This window comes from Diadema antillarum, unplaced genomic scaffold (genome assembly GCF_040938485.1).
Source record: "Diadema antillarum isolate AM-2024a unplaced genomic scaffold, OU_Dant_1.0 seq00000693_RagTag, whole genome shotgun sequence".
In the NCBI taxonomy this organism is placed as follows: Eukaryota; Metazoa; Echinodermata; class Echinoidea; order Diadematoida; family Diadematidae; genus Diadema; species Diadema antillarum.
In genome coordinates this window covers 2,044,909-2,071,638 of record NW_027271598.1, presented here as the reverse complement: position 1 = coordinate 2,071,638, position 26,730 = coordinate 2,044,909, and the positions used below count along the sequence as shown (strand labels likewise).

The 26,730-nt window shown below is 39.0% G+C and overlaps 1 protein-coding gene across 1 annotated transcript in view; it reads right to left on the bottom strand.

Moving 5' to 3' along the window:
- Positions 1–3,418: 3,418 nt before the first annotated feature.
- Positions 3,419–26,730, bottom strand: part of LOC139737455 (TBC1 domain family member 19-like) — a 222,724-nt gene continuing 199,412 nt past the window's right edge. Inside the window, exons 12-16 of the mRNA XM_071648131.1 lie at positions 13,106–13,183; positions 9,013–9,122; positions 7,367–7,458; positions 4,926–5,041; positions 3,419–3,567 (exon numbers count right to left, since the gene is read on the bottom strand). Coding sequence (XP_071504232.1) covers positions 3,419–3,567; positions 4,926–5,041; positions 7,367–7,458; positions 9,013–9,122; positions 13,106–13,183 — 545 coding nt within the window. The remainder of the gene's footprint in view (positions 3,568–4,925; positions 5,042–7,366; positions 7,459–9,012; positions 9,123–13,105; positions 13,184–26,730) is intronic.

Genomic DNA, 26,730 nt, shown 5'->3' with positions numbered 1-26,730 from the left:
TGATGCAGAGTGGTGGACCTTTTTTTTCCCCATTTCTCTGACTTGTATGGAGGAGGACTTACATCCAGAGACTCACGACATGTCATGCCCAATGTTCCCCGAAGGGTGGTGCATGGAACCATGTAATGTGGGAAGGTGCTTAATCTGATACTACGACATGGTAAGGCTGGAGGAGGGGGTCCCAGCAGAGTATGGAGGAGCGTAGGGCCCGGAGTCATGGGCAGGTGATGCAGAATGGGCGTGGCTGTTATTGGTGACCAGCGTGGAACACAAGCGGGGTCTGGTGGTCTCCATACCAATATGATGGTGCAGGAGGACTGGCAAATCTTACAAATGGAAGAGAATTATTGCTAGAGGACAAAAGTGCTTGGTGGAACTTGTGGAGAGCTTACAAGTGGTGCCACTTGGGTGCCACTTGGGTTCCAAAGTGGTGAATCCTTGAGGAAGGGACAGAGATGAGGAGGTACCCCTACCAGCGTGATGTGCACGCAGTGACCTCATCATGATGTCATGGCTGTCAAAGTTATGTTACATTGAGAAGTGACAAATAGACTTACATAGGGGGCAGTGTGTTCAAGTCTCCTGTGATTGCAATATTCGAAGTTGGTATATTTCTTCAGCAATATTACAAAACAGGTGATAGCTTGGATGGCTGGCAATTATTATTATTATTTCTTTAGTTTGCAATATTTGTCCATATGAGAAAGCCACTTTAACCCACTTCATGTAATGTACAAACTAAATGCAGCAGAGAAATGACAAATAAGACAAGATGAACAGTATCCACTTTAATAACATTAAGAATCTATGAAAGCTGCCTAACTCACACACACAAAGAGACATACAGGCACACACACACACAAACACACATACAAAGTTTGAAATAATTTTGGGCAAGATCATAAACATGGCCATCTACTGTAGACTGTTTTTTGAAAGAAGCATGGCAATGATGACTTCGAAGTCTCTTTTGAAGACGCTTCTCTTGACTTGATCCTCTTGGAAGATGACAATGGGATGTTGTCATGGAGACAGGGGACCTAAAAGTGATGCTTTTCTTGACTTGGTAGTACCACATGATGACAGTAAGATGTTGATGTAGAGATGCGGGACCAGTGCTTTCCTGATGTCTTCCTGCATGTCACCTGAGAAGAGACACAAGACACAAAAAGTTTTGTTATTCACTAATGGTTCTTTCCTCTTTGATAAACTTTGCAGTTTGGATTTAAAAAAACAAATGAGTATAAGAAGATTAATATGAATATATTTGTGTGAATAGATATAACGCTTGTATGCTTTGATTTACTCTTAAAGTGGATTTTTTTCAATGCATAGACAAAATCTTATTTTTCGTCCCCAAAATGTGAAAAAAATTATGGGACATACCCTCGAGTATTTTAGAGAATACAGCCATATCTCACCATTTTGTACATTTGTCACTTTAATAGGAAATGAACAGTTATGAGTTTTATTGCAATCGTTTTCTTGCCATTGATGTGAATCTATCATAATCTGTATATTAGATAATGATTCACATCTATTTATTAACAATGAACTATATATGCCCACATTGATGATGACATGCAGCAGATGCTGACAGGCTTATATTAAATGAAAAAAAAAAAACCCCACATCATCTTATTTGGGGTAAGATGTTGGTAAATTTCATCTCTTTGAGGTTTTTGGTTTTTGTTTTGATCTGCAACTCTGCAGGGAATAATTTTCCTAGTATCACAATTTGCCATACATTTTTTATACCACTGCTACACAACCTATCTTTCGTGTAGCAATTTTCCTCCATAGAAGTGTGCAGGATACAATATGAAATATCATTCATCAGCTGAAATTGCCATGAAGTTGGAAAATTATTCCCCGCTCTGATCTGCCAAGCAGAAAATTGAAGTCGATAGTTCTATAGACCTGTGCTTCTCAATCTTTTGTTAAACCTGAGGCCCACTTTTGGCTCCTACAAAGTTTTTTTTAGGTCAAGTTACTTGTACAGATCAAAGGCAAATCTTTTTTATTTCTATTTTGGGAAGACATCACAGCCCACCTACAAGAGCTTTGTGGCCCACTGGTTTAGAAGCACAGCTATAGACTACAATGTCATCGTGGGTGTGGAGCACTTTTTGTAGATGGGAGATTCTACAATTCATGAGAAGCTAGTAGTTATGATGTGTGATGGCTATATATACAAATTTGCTCATTTGGTGGCGGTGAACTAATTTTCTAATTTAATATGACATACAAACTAATTATTATGAAGCTTGCAGTAAATTCTATGCTCTGATTTGATGAACATTTCTGTTGAATCTATTGCTTTGAAAATCACCTGACTGGAAGATGACTTGAAAGCACTTTGAGATCGATTTGTGCATTATCGACAAAGAACATTTGGACAGACTTGAATAGCTGTGGTATGGGTCTTTTTGAGACACACACACACACACACACAAAAAGAGACCCAGAATCCTCAATACCACCTGTGGAATAATACCAAACTCAGATTGATATTGACTTTGTAATTGAGGTTTCCAGCATATTATACACTCCTGACTGAACGCTGCACAAAGAAACACCTGTCGAGGAGTCCATAAATAGAAATGACTCTTGCACTGCATACAGTACATGGATATTTCTGACGAGTGAAAGAAGTCTTTGAAGCTTCATGAGTATATATGCTGGTTATGGCAAAATTGCACATGGCACTGATCACACTTATGTAAGATGAGAAAAACATGACGGTTACGGATCTACCCCCCATTTGAGTGGTATAAATTCACAATTCTCTCTTTGTTTACATATTATGGGTGCATGCTGCATATTTTCTGGGAATTGAATCTGAAATCAACAGGAGATATTCATGCCTGTAGTATTCATTCACTTTTTCCCTGGGTGATTTATTAGTCATATACCAGTAAATATGTTCTTTTCTATGATGCTGGTTAATGCATTTTTGTCCATGGTATTATCATGCAAAAAAAATTAAGTGATTAGAGTCATACTGCAATAAAGACAAGCATTAACAAATTACTCATGCTGTTCTGTGTAAGTGTACCTTGTGGCTAAAATATGTGCAAAACCTTTAGATTTGCCTTGAATTGAAGAGAGAGGGAGAGAGAGAGAGAGAGAGGGTAAGAGAGTAGCATATGAGACAGAGAAATAAGAATAGAGAAAAAAATAGTAGATATGTATTTGACTTTTGACCACAGAATATGTAAAAAAAAAATAAAAACAGAAAAAAATAGTAGATATGTATTTGACTTTTGACCACAGAATATGCAAAAAAAAATAAAAACAGAAAAAAATAGCTGATGTTTGATTTTTGACCACAGAATATGTCAAAAGAAAAAGGTCTGTTCTACCTCACCCTGACTTAATGAATGCTAACTCACCTCTGACCCCTGACCTCTGGGGTTCATGACCCTGACTGGGGGAAGAGGACAATCTGTAGGAGGGGCGTGACCTGCAGGGTCGTAAGGTCAGTAAGGATGGCCTCCACCGAGGGCTGAGTGTTGGCCTCCAGTAGGTTGGTGCGTCGGAATGCAAAGATGGCCACTGCCAAGACTTTGATAAAAAACGATCGGACATAGAACGAGGGATCATTAGTAAAGTGTGGTATGAAGGCATTAATAAATAGCATTGTACGTACATCAATGAATATTGTCTTTTGGCCCCTTTCTTAAGTCATGATAATAGTCATACTAATTGCATGTGATACACTATTGCTTGAACTGAAATAAATTATTAGCATTCAAATTAGGTATGCAAGCTTCAGAGATAAATAACAACAGTACTCTGCATTCTAAAACTCTGAAAAAACTTAAACTACATGAAAACTTGAAATACAATGTACAGTAACTCTGGACATCAGGGGGGCATTTCATGAAGGAACTTGTCGGATAAAATGTCCGACAAGTCAATTATATCCGACAAGTTCAGAGAAATCAGCCAATCAGACTAAAGATTTTCTCAAAACTTGTCGGATATAATTGACTTGTCAGATATTTTATCCGACAAGTTCCTTCATGAAATGCCCCCCCCAGGTCAACGGTTAAGAGATTTCCTTTTACAATATTAATGACATTTCTAATGTAGCAAGAAAAAACAACAACAACGTACCCTCCCCTTCAAAATTGTCTCATCATGTTGAATCATTCAAACCTTCTCTGCATTTGTATTGGCTTCAGTGTCAGTCATGCAGCTGTATGTCAGAGACTCCAACTCTCCCGTTTTCTATGGGAGATCTCCCGCCGAAAGCCAATTTTTGCAAAATCCATTGTTCTCCCACTTGAGATTTAATTTCTCCCGCCCTGGCTCTGTGTCTCCCGCTCGAAATGATTTCTTACTTATATTGTCAATGTATGTTGAAAAATAAGCCTCAGATAGCACGGAGAGAGAATCTAGAACCCTAGAACTTCGCGCTTTGCGCACATCAAGTTAGAGTTTCCCGTTCGCTAGGGGTTTCAGGCGGGAGAATCTCCAGATCAGAAGGGGCTTGGGGTTGGAGTCTCTGGTATGTCATGACTGTATTTTCTCAAGAATACCATCACACTTGAGTAAACCTTTCACACATATCTGCATCACATGGAAAAACAACACAATCGTACCACTGCATGCCTTCATTGTCTTACAGAGCTTGAAGCGAGAGTGTACTCTAACAGAACATCTGATCTTCAACAGAATAACTTTAGGAAGGTTAGTCTCCTCGCATACTTGAAGTGGGCATGCAAATAGCATCACACCCACATTCTGACTACAGGTCACTGTCCTGGACTCCTCTTCTCCTCATTAAAAGGTGAGTTGATCTGAAATCGATCACCGCACTCGGAAATTCCCCGTCTCTCTTTCACGATACCGCCCGTGAGGTAAGGAGACTCCTCCCCCCCCCCTCCCCCCCCCCCCCCACCTGAAAACCCACTCACCTGCCAGTAGCTCAATGGAATCGTAGCCCAGGATGCGGTCCCAGAGGAGGAGGAGCTGGTCGCTGGCAAGGTAGCCAGAGTATGCCCTCATCATCCACTTGAAGGCAATCTTCAGTCTGGCATGAGGCAAAACAAGGAGAACTATATCAGGGCTTGACTCCAACTTTTTTTCTCTGGTGGCCCATTCGGGCCATTAAAATCTTCAAAATCTGAAACTTTGGTGGACCAAAAAGTAAATGTAGTGGCCAGAAATAAATGGAAACAAAACAATCAATCTTAAACCCGTCGAGGACGAGTCCCGAGTATACTCGGGCAGGTGTTTATGGGAAATCTGTGTTGTAGCAAAATCAGTCCGTCCTCAACGGGTTAAATCTCAAGTTCCCTAACAGGCCACCAAAAGGTGTCAGCCTTTTTGGAAATTTGGTGGCCCAACATCAATTTTTTAATGGATGGATAGACAAAGAAGCGAGGGAGAAAAAGAGATGGATACACACAACACATACTGCTGTATATCAATAAAGATGGAAGGATACCTATCTGGTGAGATAGACTGATGAATACATAGATATAAAGATAGATACACAGTGTCTGGTACATGTATAAAGATACAGCTAAATGGACTATACTGATAGATAGATAGATACATGTAGATAAATAGATAGATAGATAGATACATAGATAGATAGATAGATAGATAGATAGATAGATAGATAGATAGATAGATAGATAGATAAATAGATAGATAGCATCACTGGGGCAACAAGATCTCATATCTACAAAATGTCAAATGTTCAGGAGAGAAAAAAAAATATGGCAGCCAAAGCACTGTATCAAATGGGATAGACTTTCCTTTGACATGCCATGGTGGCTTCAATTTTGAGGTAAGATAGCTAGGATTTAAACAGGACATCACTTAACTGATTATCTGACCATTAATCCAAAAAAAATGTTATTTTCACTCAAATAACATTTTCTCATTTTCATGATAGATGGATTAATGAATGAATACATAAATATATATATATATATATATATATATATGTATGTATCATGTAAAGAGAGAGAGGGGGGGATAGAAATAGAGAGAGAGAGAGGAAGAGAGTGAGAGATACAACTGTAGATAGATAGAGAGAGAAGGAGAGAGAGAGGAAAAGCCTCCTTCAGGCAGAGAAAGCTCATTCAGCCAAGTTTCCCATCACCACTGACAAACGTGCACCAGTCGTGTCAGGCTCGGAGCTTAGCACTTATCGCATCAAAGAGAGTCGGGCGAATTATGTCAATCTCGCGTCCCATTACAAGGCCCGATGATCTAATAGATGCCCCCATATGTCACCCCACATGATGTCACTGATTTGATTTGGGGTCAAACGCTTCTTCGGAGAGAGGGCACCGGGTTGTCGCTGATGACGCAAACTCGGACAAAAACGACAGAAAATGGGGAGGAAAAAAAAGAAGCTAGAGAGCGAGAGATAGAGATAGAGCAGGACAGGTGCATGCCAAGGAGGAAACGCACACAAAGGAAACATACATGGAGATGGACATGATTAGGAATCTGGAGAGGGACATCATATTAAAAATTTAGTTAGAATTGAGAGTGTATTGTCTGAACAGAGGAATAATAAAAAAAAGGAAATTGAAATACAGGGTTCTGTTGCATACAAGTTCAGATCAAACATAAGTCAGAAAATTAAACATAAGTCTCAGGATACTCAATTCTGATTGGCTGATAACTGACTTATGTTTGATTTTCTGACTTATATTTTATTGCATCTGTTTTAATATGCAACAGGGCCCAGGACACACAACAGGTATCCATCATACAGCAATAAACCAGCTACCAGTACTATTATGCAAAATGTATTCAATGAGGTTCATCACAAAATGATAGAAACAGCTCACGTGTGTGCAAAGATAAAAGAAGGCAACAACATGAACTCATACAGAGCATGAAACAAAATAAGGAGATAGAAGATGAGATTGAGAGTAGTGAGAAGGAGCACATGGGAGAGAAAGAGAGAACATACATACATACAAACAGACAGAAAAAGAGACACTGAGGGTGCAAGCCTACTTTGAGTTATAACATGAATATAGGAAAGGATTGAGTAAAAGTCACAAGACATGTCCAAATTTCAACAAACTGGCAGACAAGATGCATCTTTCTCAACCCTCCACCCCTACCCAAAACAAGAACAACAAGAACAAGAACAACAAGAACAAGAACAACAAGAACAAGAACAAGAACAAGAACAACAAGAACAAGAACAACAACAAGAACAACAAGAAGAAGAAGAAGAAGAAGAAGAACAACAACAACAATAACAACAACAAAACACAAACAAAGAAAAGTCATGAAAAAATACATAGGGATTGACGAATGAAGGTGAAAGATGGTGGACGTGTCTAAAGCCACCCAGTGGATCGGAAGATGGGATACTCACGGGTGAGCGTTGATCTGCCGCAGGTGGAAGAACAGATGGGGTTGGAGCGTCTGGAGAAGGGACTCAAACAGGATACAGAGGGAGAGAATACCCTGTGGGGAAACAGAAGCAGCAGAGATGACAAGAAATATATTTATTGGGGGGGGGGGGGGGGGCTTCAGAATGACAAAAGAACTTGTTTTTAATCACGTTTCAAGACATTTTCCTTGCTCGCTGCTCTCTTCAAACAATATTCCACACATTAGCTGAGTCACAGAGCCCATATAATGGCTGATTTTCAAACAATCATGTCACACTGGATGCACTCCCAATTCCTGCACAAGTATCTACTATATGGATGCACCACATATGGCAGAAGTGAGTACAAAGTCAATTAAAGCTCCACATCCTCAATTGTGCTTTATACAGATCATACCATTCAGCTTTCAAATGAGCACGAAGATCTGATCAACAAAAAGAAAGAAAATAAATTGTAAAACACCTGGTAACCATACCACAAATGCATCACTCAATTATCTGCATAAGAGTAATGTGGACTATTCAATGAAAACTGTGCACCAAAAAATAATCTATACTTTTTTTCTTTCACTTGTAAAAAAAAAAAAAAAAAAAAAAATCTGGAAAAGATGGATAATCATCATGGTACAGGCACACATCCTTCAGATGATGCATTTGGGGATGGGGGTGACCTTTTTGACCACACTGTGAAAATAATCCGCATCATCTGGGCATTGCATTGACATTACATGGATAATTAGCAGCATCAAAAAGTGCTGATTACTCTGGTCTCACTCCGATTTTGTGACCAAATGATGCAAAAATTACATGCATAATCTAATCTACGAAAGGGGGAATATGAACCATGATAGGTAAAACATGATTTATGAAACCTGCTTGTTGAAACATGATACTTGTTTGCTTTCAGACTTTAAAAAAAGAAGAAGATAAATCAGAGATATGGATAACATATTCTTCTAAACATGTTTACAAATGAGCACTTCTGTAAGTGTGAAACCTCTACTCGATCTCGTTATTAATAGCATTACATTGCCTCTAATTGCAAGGTGTTAATCTTCATGCCATACTTTTAGTGGCTAAAAACCATACGCCAAATGGCATACTAGTACCCTAAGATAGTGAGGTCTTCACTGTTCCATACTCCATCCTCTTTTTGTTCAATCCCACCAAAGAGCTGATGAGCAAACACTGTTGATGGTGTGTAGAGAAAGAAATGAGCTATGGGCTGAGGAGTTCCTTTAACATAAAAATGAAAATGGCTTTTTGGGAACTTGCTTCAAACTGAGGGCACAATAAGTCATGTTTTGAGTTACCCTATGAAACTTGTGATTCAAATAAGAGAGAAACTTTCTGATACACTAGGGCTTGAAATTTTTGGTTCACTTCATGGGTGTGGTATCATTTGCCAGTACCTCTTCGAAAATGAAATGGTTGCCTTCCGCTTTTCGAAAGATTACAACATTCCATGCTGTTTCAAGGATTCATGAAAAAAAAAAAAAGAATTAGTGTACCGAGATAGATGCATACTGCAATTCTGTATGAAGAGCGCGAACACTTCCCAACAAAAAAACTTCTCCAAATCAAATCCAATCGAATCAGGATGTGACAAGGAGGTCATGTGACCTTACCTGGGGATGCGAGGAGATGGTATGGAGGCGGAACAGGTGTCTCATGTACATCTCCCGAAAGACAAAGTAGAGCTCCGTCGGCTGGCCGTACACGAAACACAGGGGAGCCACTGCATCGGGCGACGGGGGCATAAAGAGAGGTCACAGAGAAAAAAAAAATATGATGCAATTTACAAACACCGCGATAAGACGAGACTCGGTAAGTGCTTTTATCTTGTCTGAAGGTACGCTCCTGCGAAGCTGAATTTCGCAGACTGGGAAAGCTGACTCCGTGCCATATCAGCCTTGCAAGGTCAGAGGAAGTGTCTCTATTTTTTTTTTCTCTCCCCAAGATTTTAGTGAGCAATGGTGACTGGTGTAAGAATAGATTGTAGATAACACTTCAGAGAGAAATAAAATGCTTAACAAAATCTCCTCTCGCTTGCCTTTTCTTTTCTTTTCTTTTTTTTTTGGGGGGGATTTTGTTCATCCCAATCTGGTTCTGAAAATATAATGCACATTTGAATCAAGTATAGTATATGCACAGGATTTGAACATGAGGATGAGTTAGCTGTTGTAATGGTGTGCATCTGTTTTCATTCAATCATGATTCTCTCAGTTCAAATTTTTTCTTCCTTCCACTCGATGTATATCACCGAGAGTGGGAAACCAAGTGTTATTGTACATAACGGATATTGAGTCCATTTTCTGATTTCAAGCTCATTACTGTGAACAAAACCTACATTTCATTGCACTCCCAGTGTACAAGATGTTCTTTAGTTTACATGCCAAAACCAACTATGAGTGAGACAAGATGTTGCTGGCTACCCCCCACCCCCCCCCCCCAATAGTTATGTCAAAATTCTAATAGGTGATAGCCAAACAAAGAAAGATAATGCCAAATCAAAGCGATTGAATTCAACGGTCTGATATCCAGTGACTGCAGAGAAACGGATGCCATTCTGACGAAGCAAACTAGAACTCTCGTATCTAATTATGAACCACAGCAACTTCACTTGAAATTAAAGGAGGGAGCAGCCTTTGTTTCATCTAGGCTGCATAAATGCAGTGAATGGTTAAGAGATGGAAATCCATTCATGGCACAACAATGATGAATTTTCACAGTGAGAGAAATGCATCTATCGCAAAATGCTCTCAATTTAATATGATTAACTCCCAGTTTCTATTTTTCGTCGTTCTTCTACCTTTTAAACTAAACATTGATAAAAACTGCGCCGGTCACTCAAGCCAAGAATCTTGATTGCTGAGATTGAGGAAGATAGGCCTAATGCTTGGGTGCCACAGCATGAGTTATGAGCAGATGCAATGAACAGCGATGCACTGTCATAAATCTCTGACAAAATGGGGGGGGGGGGGGGGGGGAGGGGGGAGAAGAAGCGGGTTGGTTTAATGAGCGGCATAACCAGAAGTGATTCTTATCTCACACTGCCCTGTAATTGCGTCTGAGATTTACTGTATCTGTCATTGAATTACACACACACACACACACACACACACACACACACACACACACACAACGCACCCACACACGCACGCGCACACACACACAGAATTGAAAGAAAAAATAACTTGAAGCTCTTTGAAAAGTTGGGAGGGAGAATGCAAACAATGCAGACAAAAAAGAACATTAATTGTTTGTTGCTTTTCTGACAGGCAAAAGATATGATGATGTATCACAGCCTGTAACATTATATTTTCTGTCTCTTATGTTCTGCATTTGAGTTCACGACAGCTTCCGCGAATTTATTTCAGGACCTGCCGAAATATGATGATACATTGCAGTCCTTTGTGGTTCATCAATCAAAACACCGATTCCAAGTCATCAGGGTGAGGGCGAATGATGACTTCTCTGGTAGCGTGTCATTAACGGACACTCTACTTTTGTACCTTTAAATGTCTTGCTTGATTCTGTACATTGATCACTGAATCAAATAGAAATTTTCGAATGGCTCATGCAGAGCAAGTCCTGGGGATGCAAAATTGTTTGACGGGTAGAAGGAGGAGTTACATATCGTCGATGGGGTGACAAGACCTTGTATCTGCAATTTTGGTGAAAATAACTTTTTTGGATTAACAGTCAAATAATGGCTTAAGTGATGTCCCGTCCAATTAAGTCCCAACTGTCTTACTCCAAAAATGAAGCCACCACAGCATGTCAAAGGAAAGGCTATCCCATTTACTATAGTGCTTTGGCCGCCATGTTTTTTGGCTCTCCTGAACATTTGACATTTTGTAGATACGAGGTCTTGTCGCCCCAGCGACGATATGTATGTCTTGCTGTTGATAGATGCTATGATTCTAATACCCCTTTCAGTGACTCATGCATTTTTGGCCAGCTCTTGGCCTGAGCTAATTTGGCCCGCACCATCAAGCAGTAAAAATTGCGTTCAGTAACTATAGCAGAGTCGCGCTACTTTTATGACGACCCATTCACGAACTTAGCCACGTAAGGGATAACTACCATGATGGTAACTGAACGCGCAATCCGGCGGAGGCACCTTTGACCGTGCAAGGAATTTTGGTCCGAGCCTGGTGCTGCTATCGTTCATAAACTCTTCGATCGGCACCAGGTCTGAGCCTAGCCCGCGCCTGGTGCTAGCTTCAGCAGCGCCAAAATAGCCCACTCCTGGCGCGGGCCACTGTGGCCCGACCTATTCATCAACTCAAAATTTTAAGACCTAGCTCGGGCCTGGCCCGAGCCAGAGGAGTTACTGAAACAGTGAAAGGGGTATTATTCAGCATGTTAATGGCTCAGCCTGCAGTTGATCTTCTGAGCAGGCATGGCTTTTTAAACAATATAAACAACATCTTCTGGACTAAAAGGTGTTCTCTTCATTCTCTTTCTCTCTGATTTTTCTGTAAACAGGATCACAGAGGATGAAGGGAGCACTGACCAGAAGCTACTTGGGCCACTTGCTTGAGTTTTAACCTAGACTTCTTCTTTTTTTTTCTGCAAGATCCTTACATGCATGATGTGTTGTAAACAAATTGAAGCCAGAAACACCCACTGAATCAAATTTGCTTTCAAGCTAAAGTAATTGAGATCATCACATTCTATTTGGTGTCAAAATTATGATTTAAAAAAAAAAAAAATAAAGGTCACTTGTGACAATGAGCAACAATACTCTGGTTCTACTTGTTGTTGTAAGGATAAAAAAAGAAGAAAAGTTGTAATGCATCTGCTTCAGAAAAGGAAGTTTACTGACCTCAAAGGCAAGGAACAAATGACTAACTCACAATTTTTCATCAAAAACGTATTTTGTATGTCATTTAGGGTGACAGAAAACATCTCACTAATGAAGGATGCATGCCACCCACATGATCATGTCTTTTCTTTGATTTTCATTGGTGCAAGAATGAATTGTTTAAGAAATCTACTATAAAGCACAATCGGCCAAATTCAACGGGTCGTCCATCTTTATTTCCACTCTCTGCTTTTACATCATTTGAATGGAGAGAAGGGAATCGCGCCAATACATTACATTCCACTGGTCATCACTGAAGCATCCATTGATGACCATCCTGGTCACTTTCTACTGACAAATTCTGTAATCTTTGGGGTTTTTTTTCCTTATCCGTGCAAATATTCTCAAGCTTCGAATTTGAATCACTGCCATTACCACTGAAATCTTGGGAGTTCAATCTATTTTTGTCTTGAGTGACGATAGTCCACACACATCTTCACGAAACAGTGGATAAAGACTTTTTTTCTAGGTCATTTAAGTGTAATGTACCTACCTGTTGATCAAATTGGATTCTCCTGCACTGTTAGTCTTCCTAGGACAGACTCTTCATGGAATATTTTGAGAAAATTATTTTCAATAACAGCAGTATTAGAAACTACCAGGTTGGGAGATATTTGTGTGATATGAGGAATATTATCTTATTAACTGAGCTGAGAGGAGATTAGCTTACTCAGCTATGCCATACATTATGACTGAAATTTTCCATTTGCAAGCTAAATACGCACGGTCACTGAAGTACCACAGATGCCACGAATGATGAGATGAAATACTGAATGAATTGAGCGAAATGACATTTATCAATTTCTCGTTCTGGAGTGTAGTTAATGATCTTGCAAATCTTCACTCACCTAGCATGGCAAATCCATGGAATGGGATGACGCCATTGGGGGGATACACTACAGCAAACTCATCCACTCCCAGCATTCCTGTGTGACAGAAGAACGTATTTCACAAAGATTAGATTAATCATAATCACGTCATCTCCTCGAGTTTAATCCAAATCTGCCCACTCTAACTTCACAAGTACTCCAGTAATATCAATGTTGGATACCAAATGCCATGATCATTACAACATATCCACAAATTCCTCCTCGCCTAAAGCAATACTTAAATTGCTTTAAAAAAAAAGAAATCAAATATCAGTTTCCACACTCAAGGACCAAGGACCGATTAAAAGATAAAATACAATGTATGTATCCTGTGCCTTCAACATTGCAGTTATTGGACAGTTATTCCATTATGACAGTGCTCTTTTAGTATTGATAAAATGCAATGCAATGTCATCAACATTTTGTAATTAACTACGAATGCTATGAGAAAATACATTTCTAAAGAAATGCAATATGTAGGCATCACAATGCAAGATGATCTTTATGAGGTACATCCGGATACAAACATTGTTAAAACACACTGCTTAAAAATCTCATGGTGCCATGGTGAGTGGTATAGCGCCATCTATGTCAATTGTGAGACATGCTTGGATTTGGAACTCGCAGTACGAGAATGGCAGAGACTCCAACCCCAAGCACCTCCTGATCGGGAGATTCTCCCGTCTGAAACCCCTAGCAAACGGGAGACTCCAACTTGATGTGCGCGAAGCGCAAATTTCCTTGTGGCCGGGTCCAGTTCTAGGGTTCTAGATGTTATATTGTGCTATCTAAAGGCTTATTTTTCAACATACGATGACACTAAGTAAAAAATCATTTTAAGTGGGAGAAATTAAATCTCAAGTGGGAGAACAGGAGATTTCGCGAAAAATGGGCTTTCGGCGGGAGATCTCCCGTCGAAAGCGGGAGAGTTGGAGTCTCTGGAATGGTTGTTTCTGCTTTGGCTGTTCTCAAGGCAATATGCACTTGCTGTCAGTGACACAAACTTATCACAACACAAACTATAATTATACACACACACACACATATACACATTCATTCATTATACAATGATGTTTGAGCATTTGCTCTAAAAAGTATTCACACACAGAGACGGGTTCAAACTAGAAATGTCGCTACAGCAACTGGTTATACCCCCGCCAAACAACATTTCATAAGCTTGGGTCAAAACAATATTTCATAAGCTTTGGTCAAAAAACTGAGGAAGTAGTTAAATCCGCAAGATCTTTCCTTGATCTTCTGCCATTAATATGCCGTTACCATGGCAACATACTTTCGGGTACTGTCGAAAAATGCGTCTTGCACATCTACAACCAAAGGCACACATCTGTACCAAGTTTCATGGAAATTGGGCAAAAACTGAGGAAGTAGTTTGCAACACAAAATTTTCCATCATTTTGGCTCATATGTGAGCTGTTACCATGGCAACATACTTTTTGTCACTGTCAAGAAATGTGTCATGCTGACCTATATCCTAAGACAAACATTCAATATGAATTCCATGAGAATTGGAAGAACACTGATGAAGCAGTTTTGCCATGAAGCATTTTGCCCTATATTTTACCAATAACATGCCGTTACCATGGCAACGCACTTTTTGCCACTGCGGAAATATGTGTCTTGCACATTAACATATTCAGATGAACATCTGTACCTAATTTCATAAAAATTGATCAAAAATTGTGGGAGGAGTTCGTGACGCAAGATTTGTACCCATTTTTGCCCATAATATGCCGTTACCATGGCAACGTACTTTTGGGTACTGTCAAAAAATACGTCTTGCACATCTACAACCCAAGGCACACATCTGTGCCAAGTTTTATGGGAATCGGTTGAAAACTGAGGAAGTAGTTCGCGACGCAAGATTTGCAACGGACCGACCGCCCGACCGCCCGACCGCCCGACCGCCCGACCGACCGACCGCCCGACCGACCGTCCGCTGATTCCTATATACCCCCTTCAAACTTCGTTTGGCGGGGGTATAATTACTGCATCAGTAGGGATGGGTGCAGTATGATGGCACCATAGGGTCTAGAAAGTTTAACAGCACTCACATTTAGAGTTATCTCTTTACAGCATGTAGGGGGGAAATATCCACACAATCATCATCATAAAGAAAAGAACCACATTATCATCTTAACCCGTTAAGGACGGACTGATTTTGTTAAACACGCATTTCCCACAGACACCTGCCCGACTATATTCGGGACTCGTCCTCAACGGGTTAAGGCTTTGATGCCTACGGAACTGACATATGTTTGGTTGCTGTTTTTGTTGCTGTTGTTCTTTTTGCATTATCTTATCAAAACTTTGTGAAAAGGTCAAATACTCCTCCTCTTTCAAAATTCATATCTATGATACTTTACATCATAAAAGCAATTATTAAATGCACTCCCCAGCATGAACAAATCTTTCCACCAGTTCTAATCTGATGAAAAAATAGCATACTGTACTAAAAGCAAGAAATACTCCCAGCGTGAAATTTTCACGAATCGGAGCCAACAGCCTTTTTCACGGCATGAAATGCCACTGGCATCCAATGCATTACAGCATAGGCAAGAGCTTTCGTGTGCATTCTAATTTTGCGAATCTTGGCTCTCCTGACATTTGAGAAATTAAAATGCATGTGAAAATTTCTGGTTTTACAGTACACATACATCTTGTAGGAAGATATGACAAAATTTCAAAATATGAAAAAAATACCTAGACAGAAACTCATGATTGGGAATCCTTTCTACTTCTTAGTATAGAGGATACAGTAGGTACACTGATGAACATGATTGTATGTGTACATGTACAACATTCAACAGTTTGCATTACCATCATAGCTACACTGATAAACAAGGTTAAAATCTTTGGCCAGCAGGAGCCCTGTAGGACCTGTACAGAGTCAATTATGGAGTCCCAACTCTCCCGAGGAACATGACTTACACATCGATGCATTTTTCATGAAACAAAATCTTAACCCATTGAGGACGAGTCCCATGTATACTCGGGCAGGGGTCTATGGGAAATGCATGTTGATGCAAAATCAAAAAACGGGTTAAAAGTGTTACCTAAATAATCAAACAAAATTTGATAAAGACAAAGCACATATCTCTGGGGAAATCTAAGAAATGATTTCTTATTGGCCTAACTTTATATATTCATCATATATGATGTGGCATCAATCTGATAAACTAGCAATACACTCAGATCTGTATGTCTTAAACTTTTATTCATTATTCTTCATGGTATGACACACTTTCTCAATTCCCAGTCTTTTCTAAAGTTTATGTGTTCGCTCTGATCTTGCACTGCGGCACAAATCTTTCAGTTACGCCATCTAACATTCTCAATTCCACAAACGAAACCACCCCCCTCCCTCCTTTATTGGATTAATTCACCGATACCCTTTACAGATAAGTTTTCCCCGCGCTGATGCTTCATAAATTCAATCTGACAAGAGGCATCCAAGATCAAGGCCATGTGGCATTTTTCTTTCATGATCCGACTCATTTATATCGTTCCAGGAGTTGCACCGGCTGGAGTTTTCTCTCGGGGCGCACATCCATCGGCACATCTCACCCAAATCCCCCTGGTTAGTTACCAAGCCATCCAGTCATCCATCACATTCTAGGTAAGTCTGCAACACTTGGGTATCAAGTTCATTTTCTGTCAACTTGGGAGATGCAGCGGTGCATGTAAGAAATGATTTTCACACAATGCACAAAAGTTGTTGGCATTTTATAAAACAAAAATCTTTTTCAAAGGCAACCAACATTTTCAAAAACTGTACTACATATACCTGGTAACATCAATTAAAAGGTAATTATTCAATCCATACTATCAATATAAACATATCCTTAATACTGTGTTTGAGAAAATCAACATTCCAGTATATCCCTCATTGACCTTTGACCTTTTCCCTAGATTCTTCTGCATAATCATTTCTGATACATCATAATTGCTATTGCAAGCTAAGATTTTAACTTGATATCTATGTTCTGGCCTTGAAGAAGTTGAGCACCACAAATGCATTTTGCTAAATTGTGCCTTCAGATTTTATCCTATAGCAAAATTGATCCAATTTGGGGCAGGTTTTATCTATTTTTATCATTGACTTATCAAGTGAAAAGCAAAGTTTCAAACTTCCTGACTTTGAGATCTTATTATGAAAAGATCCAATGGAAGATAAAGTCAACACACGGCTTCTTTTATAAGTTTTATTTCCTTGACAAATCCAAATGAATTTGTGAAAACACTTCTTGAGTAAATCCATAATGCTGAAAATCTTTGATGATACTACAACGAAGCATTGATCTTTCCACTTTGACCTTGAACATCGAGTATCTCAGTAAAAAAAAAAAATCAATGTTGTCTCTCCATGATTATTCATAGTCTGCTCCCAGTTTCTTTAAAAGACAGTTTCGGTCGTCCTTCGGAACATCACAGTCACAAATTGGAAAAGCCTGTGACATAATACCCTTGGCACCAGCACATCGGGGAGAAGATGCATGAGAACGACGCAAAAAGACAAGAAAATACATCGGGCTGTATTTCTCTGAGGCAGCTAAGCTGATCCAGTACACATATATTCAGAGAGCAAAACATGCACAGAATCAAAGCTGAAGGGAAAGACAGAAAGGCATAAGCATACCCTGTTTTACCAACATCACACATGAGAGAGAGAAAAAAAGAAAAAGAATCGGTGGAAAAGAGACGATATGCTCGGTGGCATGAAATTGAATAATGGGCGTCGGCGTAATCACCGTCATCATCCTCTTATTGTGCTAATGCTGGCATCTAGGCAACATTTATTAGGCTCTTCAAACAAGTAAAGGACATCAGTCCATCACTGTGATCATATCTTGCCTTGTTACATACAGAGCTCTACAGAGTACACCTCTACACTGGCACATAACAAACATACAAACAAAACAACAACAAAAAAATACAATCTAAGAAGCAAAACAAAACAAAATGAAAAACTTCAAACCAAATCGGATATAAAAAAGGAAACAAAATAAGCCAATAAGTAATGAGACACCAAGGTTGTGGAGTGAGAGAGAGACAGACAGACAGACTGACAGACGCATCTAGACAGACAGACACTTTAAACAGCCCTGGACCGAATATTGCGCTAAATTCTCTGGGACAGTATGTTATGAGTGAAAAGTCTCTTATAAGACTTTCATGAAACGGACCCCTGACCGACTATCAGGTTAGTGTCAGAAATGTCGGGCGTGTTCCGATACATTGAGATCGCCTGATGGAGGTACAAGTACTAAGCTCTTTCGTTTTTCCATGGCATTAAAGACATTTAACACAAAAGACAATATGTGACAATGCACCTCAAAACAAACAAAAAGTCGCCAGACATGATTTTTTAGTTAAGACTATATTCTGAAAGAGCAGACTTTAAGCTTTAAAATGATGTATAACTCAAATCAAATGGACTCTCCTAACCTATCTAAATATTGGAAAGAAAGCACAAACTCAGGAAAAGCGTGAACTGAGAAAAGAGGCTCTGAAGTACAGTGTCTATTCAAGCGCTTAATCTTTACCAAACCGTGCTGGCTGTGTGATGAATGGGACAAAAAAACAGGAAGTAAACCACTGGAGTAACAACAATGAAGGGATTATCAGATTAAACTGAAATTAAGCATGCCTCATTAACTCATTCTGTCCATAATCAATGCCAACTTTCAAAGCAGTAGCACTATCCTTTCAAAAGTTATTAGAGTTGTAAGTGAAGAGTGTGGACAAGGTTTTTTTTCAGAAATGAAAATGGGATTCTAAAGACACACCTAATCACACTATTCTACCAAAAATGTTCGAGATAAAACTGCTAAAAACACACTTTCCTGCCCGTTTTATGGTACCAAAATTTAGCATAATGTAAAAGAAGACCTGCTCTTTCAGAAAATATGAAAAAGTCAAGTTCAGCTAGGTTGACCCATTTCACTTATTTTCAGTCCTCACGAAAAATCAGTGTGTGCGACTTTATGTTTGTTTTGAGGTGCACAGTCACATATGATATACGGATATCTACATCAATCCATCTATTTATACTATCTGATAATATATTTGTATAGTGGAAAAATGAACAAAGAAAATGGGATTCCATCCGAATTCGAACCCGCAACCTCTGGATAGCTAGTCCAGTGCTCTACCGACTGAGCTACAGATAGCCCTAATACAATCTTCATCCCAGAAACTCTTAATTCTCAATGCTCAAATGGTCAGAAGTTATAGCAGTGTGTTTGTGTGTGACACACACGCACACACTTCAACCTGGCATAAACCCGAAGGAAAATTAAACTTGGGGACAAATGTGAAGGATCACCAAAGTGATGCAGCTTTCTGAGTATGTAACAAATCCAAACAGAAGGAAACTGACCAGAAATGAATATAATTTATTAGTGGAAAAATGAGCAAAGAAAATGGGATTCCATTGGGATATATTTGTATATATAAGTATAATACATATGATCATACATCGTACATATATACAAAAAAAAAAATCCACATTTCAAGTGCTGACAAATTATCAGATTACAACTGCAGGTACATTTATAAGTCAGATGTGTGAGACATAACCTTGGGTAGATTGAACTGATATTCCCCTTTCAAGCTACTCAATCTTCAAGTCTGTCTAGGTATTTTTTCTACCTAACAAGCGAAGTCAATACACATCGATGCTGGCCTCCCCTCTCGGAACACCTGATGCATAATGATGAAAAAAAGAAGAAGAAGAAATCCTCCGCTTGGCTCTGCTAATGGAATTAATGAGAGAAATTATGAATGGAAACCAGGAAAATATGCATCTATGGCACTCCGAGAGTGATAAGTACATGCAGTGCTCAGAGAAAAGCTTTATGCGCCTCGCCTGTTAAGTTCTTTGCCTCCCTCGCCCCCCTCCCCCCCCCCCCCCCCCCCCCATGAGACGAACTCAACCAAAGGTTGCCAAAGGGTGAAGGTACAGGTACAATGTAGTAGTTGACATGTCTTCTTGGAAATCCTAGACATGGGACATTCTAATTCACATGAGTGAGGTCCATCCGTGTACTTTACTGGCTTCCTCGTGCCGCGGTTTGTTGCTTCAGTTCAGGCTGATTCGTCGCATTTGTCAAATCAAAGACGGGATGTGAACCTAATGGGGATTCCGCCAGAACTGGGGAGAATGTAGACGTCGACTGCGCTTAGAACCATCCCTGCTCAATTACCGGGTAAACTCATCTTGACTTGCAACGGCATGAGGCATACAACATGTACATCGCTGGGAGACCTTGTAGTTGTTTGATATATGTTGGTAATTATGACAACAACATTGTTTCAAATTGAGTGATTATCACTGAGGATGTAACATAATGGTTGAATGAGAAGCTAGAAAAATTTTTAAAAAGGGCATAAATGGTTGAAAAAAATAAGCAGGTTTAAACAAAACAGAGATAAACAAAACGAATGTAGCAAAACAATGCACCCACTATATCATAATTTTGCCTTGTCTGTAATCCCATCAGACAAAGATAGGATGCCTTTACTTATTATTATTATTACGAGGAGCAAAGACAAGTGAAGTCAGTGAGACGTGAACCAGTCAACTTGGCAAAGTCACATCTTCATCCAGGCAAATTACTTATGACACAGTAAGTGTGTGTGTGTGTATGTGTTCGTGTGTGTGCTTGCATAATGAACCACCCTTTCTTGTAGAATCATGATAGTCACTACATATACCACATGTTGCACACCATCAGCTCAAGTTTGCTTTGTGGTATGATGAGTCCAGAATAGTATACAAATAATGAATGTCTATGAGTGCAATGGACAGATTATTTCATGAGGTGAAAGATAAAAATGATCCATTCAACGAGGCGCAGCCTTGATTGAATGGATAAAAAATTTCATCTTTCACTGAATGAAATATTCTGTCCACTGCACGAATGAAAAACATTCATTATTTGTTTTATATAACACCTAAAATAGATCCTTGTCATTTGATGTTTTATGAATTTAGAAACAAGGGAGAATGTGCAGGATCTGAGATCAAGAGAGTGCTCACTGAGTGCTTCACGCTAGCGCGCTGTCATTGTCACACACTGCAAACGCAAGCATTTTTAATATAATGTACAAGCATAGTGTGTGGGCTCTCAGCGTGTGTTCAATGGAGTAAACCGTACGGATCCAAGATTGCACGGTAAATGGAGCCACAATTGCCACAATGATGACGTAACAGTAAAATGGGACGAATGATCAATAGCAAACAACCAATCAAATGACAAGGATCTGTCTAGGTGTTACATATTAAAAATTCACATATCTCAAGGATTCGGTTCAGTCTGACGAGGCAAGACTCAAGGAATCACTCCAGAGGAGAAAAGATTCAAAATTATGGTGCTAATTCTGAATATCTCCACCACATTATATGAGCTTTCTGGGGACACAAGTCCTGAAAATAAAGTCACATGATAATAACGAGGAGCCTCTTAGTCTGGTTACCAGATTCATGGATCTATTTCAGAGAAGAAGAAGAGGGGAATAAACAGGCAGAGAGTAGGCTACGCAAAAATGGTTTATTGCCACTTGGTCTAATATCAGATGGTCTACTACTTCCCAGTTCATCTAACACCACTACGGCTAAACTCATTTGATCTACTTGCAATTTTGTCTAATGCCTGTTTGGTCTAATCCTCATTTGGTCTAATGTCCAGTTTAGGTAATTATTTTATTTATTATTATTTTGTCAAATGACCAGATGGTCTAATTGCAATTCTGGCTCATTGGATTTTTTTCCCGCATTTTGTCTAATAAACTGTGGATAGTAGACGAAATGGGCATAGCCCATCTGGAAGTATAGACCAACTGGTAATGAGGCTAAGTGACAATTGGACTAAATGGTCATTAGACAAACTGGTCATAGACGAAATGGGATTAGACCATGTGGGTTGAGACTAAATGGCTATTAGATGAAGTGGGAGTAGACCAAGTGATAGATCACCGGCAAAAATCATCAAACAGTCTGGAAGCAAGGTCATTATCCTCTGTTGATTTCCTTTCCTAAGAGGTTCATATTCTTCCAAGAAGAAGTTCTGTAGCATATTCATTGATTTTTGTGTCTTTTTTTTTTTGGGGGGGGGGAAGGCGTGGATGGAAGAAGGGCACATGAAATCATGATAATATGCTACATACAGATTAATTAATTACATCAATATCAACTGAAATCATCTGTATTGGTCGACTGGTAGCCGTGACAAACTGGCACTGCTATTCATCCATAGGCACAGACATTGTTCCCCCATTATCAAGGTCAAATATTTCTTGTTTACAACCATAATGGTCCCTCTGTCGTGCGGGGAAAAAAAAAGAATAATTTTTAAATGAATGCTGAAATTGGAATTATTAAAGTGATCCATTTTATGTTGGTGAAATGAACCACGCTGCAACATCATAATAAGCTGATGGAACTTAATGAGATTAACAGCCCGGGTTGATGCCTTCAGATCACTCATACGCCTCAATTTCGTGAGGATGCCTCATGGGGATGCCTCATACCAAGAGTTTTGAAACTCCAGTACATGTATGATAAAACATGGTCATCACTGGAATGCTGTTCCACTGTAATTGCATTTTAGCAGTGTGTGGAGGCTTTCTATTTACACAACATGCCTCAGCTTTTAGCTTTGATTGCATGTCCGAGCTAAAATAACAATCGAACTATGTATCTGCACTTGTGCAAGCGCAACTGTAGCTAAGAGATGAAGGTCCCTGCTGTTGTGATAACTCAAAGAAAGCACATGTATGCTCAGTAATAGGCCAAATCAGCCCAAACAAGCAGGGAAGGAAAGGGTTGGGCAGGACATAGGCCTACATGTATGTACAACCAGGAATACATATTTTAGCCCTTTGAGGATGAGCTGATTTTGCTGTAAGTTGCATTTCCAATAGACATCTGCTGGAGTATAATCGGGACGAGTATTTAACAGGTTAAAAGCAAACATTGACTAAATGGTAATTTCACAATGATATGTAAAACAAGAGGTGAGAAAGGGTGGGATAAGAAAGTGGCAAGCTAATCTATTGCATATGTGACCGTGCACCTCAAAACGAACATAAAGTCGCACACACTGATTTTGCGTGAGGACTGAAAATAAGTGAAATGGGTCAACCTAGCCGAACTTGACTTTTTCATATTTTCTCAAAGAGCGGGTCTTCTTTTACATTATGCTAAAATTTGGTATCATAAAACGGGCAGGAAAGTGTGTTTTTTTAGCAGTTTATCTCGAACATTTTTGGTAGAATAGTGTGATTATGTGTGTCTTTAGAATCCCTTTTTCATTTCTGAAAAACCTTGACCACACTCTGCACTTTCAACTCTAATAACTTTTGAAAGGATAGTGCTACTGCTTTGAAAGTTGGCATTAATTATGGACAGAGTGTTAATGAGGCATGCTTAATTTCAGTTTAATCTGATAATCCCTTCATTGTTGTTACTCTGATGGTTTACTTCCTGTTTTTTGTCCCATTCATCGCACAGCCAGCACGGTTTGGTAAAGATTAAATGCTTGAATAGACACTGTACTTCAGAGCCTCTTTTCTCAGTTAACACTTTTCCTGAGTTTGTGCTTTCTTTCCAATATTTAGATAGGTTAGGAGAGTCCATTTGATTTGAGTTATACATCATTTTAAAGCTTAAAGTCTGCTCTTTCAGAATATGGTCTTAACTAAAAATTCATGTCTGGCAACTTTTTGTTTGTTTTGAGGTGCAAGGTCACATATAAAAGATATAACTTCCTTTAAACAAATGCAGAGGCAAATGATTTAGAAGAACAAAGACATGTTTATGACCTGTTTTCTTTCTGCTCTTGACAAGAAGCAACTAGCCAATAATTGCGCTCATTCCTGCAATGGAATTATCTTTTCCATCTGTGATCCAAATATTGTAGAGAGCAGATCTTTTGGTCCCCTGGTGAAGTAAAAGACTCGAAGAGAATCTGCTGAGTTATCTATTATTAACCAAACTACTATTATCCTTCATATTTCCATTTGCTGCATACTAATACTGATGTCCTCGCAATGATAAAACTCACAATTAACCTGTTGAAGATGAACTGATTTTGCTACAACATGCATTTCTCATAGTCACCAGCCCGAGTATACTTGGGACTAGTCTTCAACAGGTAAATCTGAACAGTGGATGAATACAGATCTGTCAGAGAAACCTTTATTTTGGGGGTGGGGGGGGGGGGGATACAATCCACTTTCTTTATGTCATGACAACACAGATTTCTTTTACTGTTGTATTACATAACTAAATTCTTGAATCAAGGAAGATGGTTGTGAAGATCACCAGTTCTTCTGTAATGACACAATTTGTACCCTTTTGTAAACACAGACCATGAGTTTGAAATCAGAGAAATCTTACTGGCCACAGATAAGACATGCATAAACATTGAAATCAAAGCAGAAATATTGCTGCAGCATATCCTGAGTCCCATCAGGGACAATCCACATACTTATCTCTCTAATAGAAAAAAACAACAACACATTTTAGCACATTATTGCTCACAATGTTATATGTGCCAGTAGCAACTGCAGGCTCTTTACTATGTGCAATCAAGACCCCCAAAATAGATATCTTCTGCGTGTATCTGAAAATTTCAATAGCAACTGGATAGTAAAAATCTAACACTATCTCTAAAACCTAGTGTAAAAAAATAACTACAGCTGTGGTACCTTTTTTGTGCACCTATAGAAGTCTGTAATGACTGATTCTTTTTTTCAATGCATAACTATTCATAGTTTGGATGTTAGAATGATAAAAACTGAATGCTTGTAAAAAAGAGAAAAAAATAGAGAAAAAATAAAGGGAAAAAATCTAACTGGAGAACCCTGGGATGTTTTCTGGCAAATCATGGCATTTTCTGGCCAAAAAGTTCAACGTGATGAGATCTTGTCGTCTTCACCTGCTCTTTTCCAATGCCACTCTCGTAGTCCGACTTCAACTCCAGAAAGCAATCATGTTTGGAAAGGACAAAGGATGTAGCGATCTGTGGTCTAGATTAGGGACTACTCTGACCTCGCTCGTCCTTGTCAAAAGAGATGTTATCGAATGTTGCATCTCGCACTGTTTTTGCACTGTGCGCTCAGGTTTAATGAGTATGTGGCGCGAAGCACTCTAACCATTATCTCAGAAAAATAAAAACCAGACAATCCAAAAAACAACAATAACAACAACCCAATACACAAAAAAATAAAAATAAAACAACAACTGGCTGCCAATTACTATTGTTGCAGGCATACCATTGACTAACATTGCATTTTGTGTTAAGCACAACCAAAGATAAAAGGCTACATTTGATTTGTTTATTCATTTATCATTAGTGTCTCTTTTCTGCCTGAACCCTATTTCAACTCATTTTCTAGCAGAGTCCTAGAAGTCTTCCGAAGACTTTTCACAAGATCCACCACATTCTTGCAAATATTTGGTTACTAGTTATCATGTCAATACACTGGAAAATTCATGATTTTTTTTTTTTTTTTTTTTTTTGGGGGGGGGGGGGCTATTCACTGGATTAATTACCAACATCTGTAATTTTGTCAACATTTGCCTCAAACAGCCTTATTTTTTCCTTCTCTCCATCTCTCAGGGTTAGACACATATTAATTTCCATCATAAACTTGACAGAATGTTTAAAAAGACATAAATGGCAAGGGCTAAATGTGACAGTGCACCTCAAAACAAACAAAAAGTCGCCAGACATGAATTTTTAGTTAAGACCATATTCTGAAAGAGCAGACTTTAAGCTTTAAAATGATGTATAACTCAAAGCAAATGGACTCTCCTAACCTATCTAAATATTGGAAAGAAAGCACAACCTCAGAAAAAGTGTGAACTGAGAAAAGAGGCTCTGAAGTACAGTGTCTATTCAAGCGCTTAATCTTTACCAAACCGTGCTGGCTGTGCGATGAATGGGACAAAAAACAGGAAGTAAACCACTGGAGTAACAACAGTGAAGGGGTTATCAGATTAAACTGAAATTAAGCATGTCTCATTAACACATTCTTTCCATAATTAATGCCAACTTTCAAAGCAGTAGCACTATCCTTGCAAAAGTTATTAGAGTAGAAAGTGAAGAGTGTGGACAAGGTTTTTCAGAAATGAAAAAGGGATTCTGAAGACACACCTAATCACACTATTCTATCAAAAATGTTCGAGATAAACTGCTAAAAAACACACTTTCCTGCCCGTTGTATGATACCAAATTTTAGCATAATGTAAAAGAAGACCTGCTCTTTTAGAAAATATGAAAAAGTCAAGTTCGGCTAGGTTGACCCATTTCACTTATTTCCAGTCCTCACGCAAAATCAGTGTGTGCGACTTTATGTTCGTTTTGAGGTGCACGGTCACAAATAATCATTGCAATTATGGACAAACTAAAGACACTTGGTGACTTCCTTACCCACACTAGATAATTATTCTAAAGTACATGTGTTATAAGCAGCATCACGTTTTGATAATTAGTAGCAGGAATAATGAAATACCATGATACTCTAACATCAGGAAATGCTACCAAACTGTTCAAAATTACAACAGTCACACACAA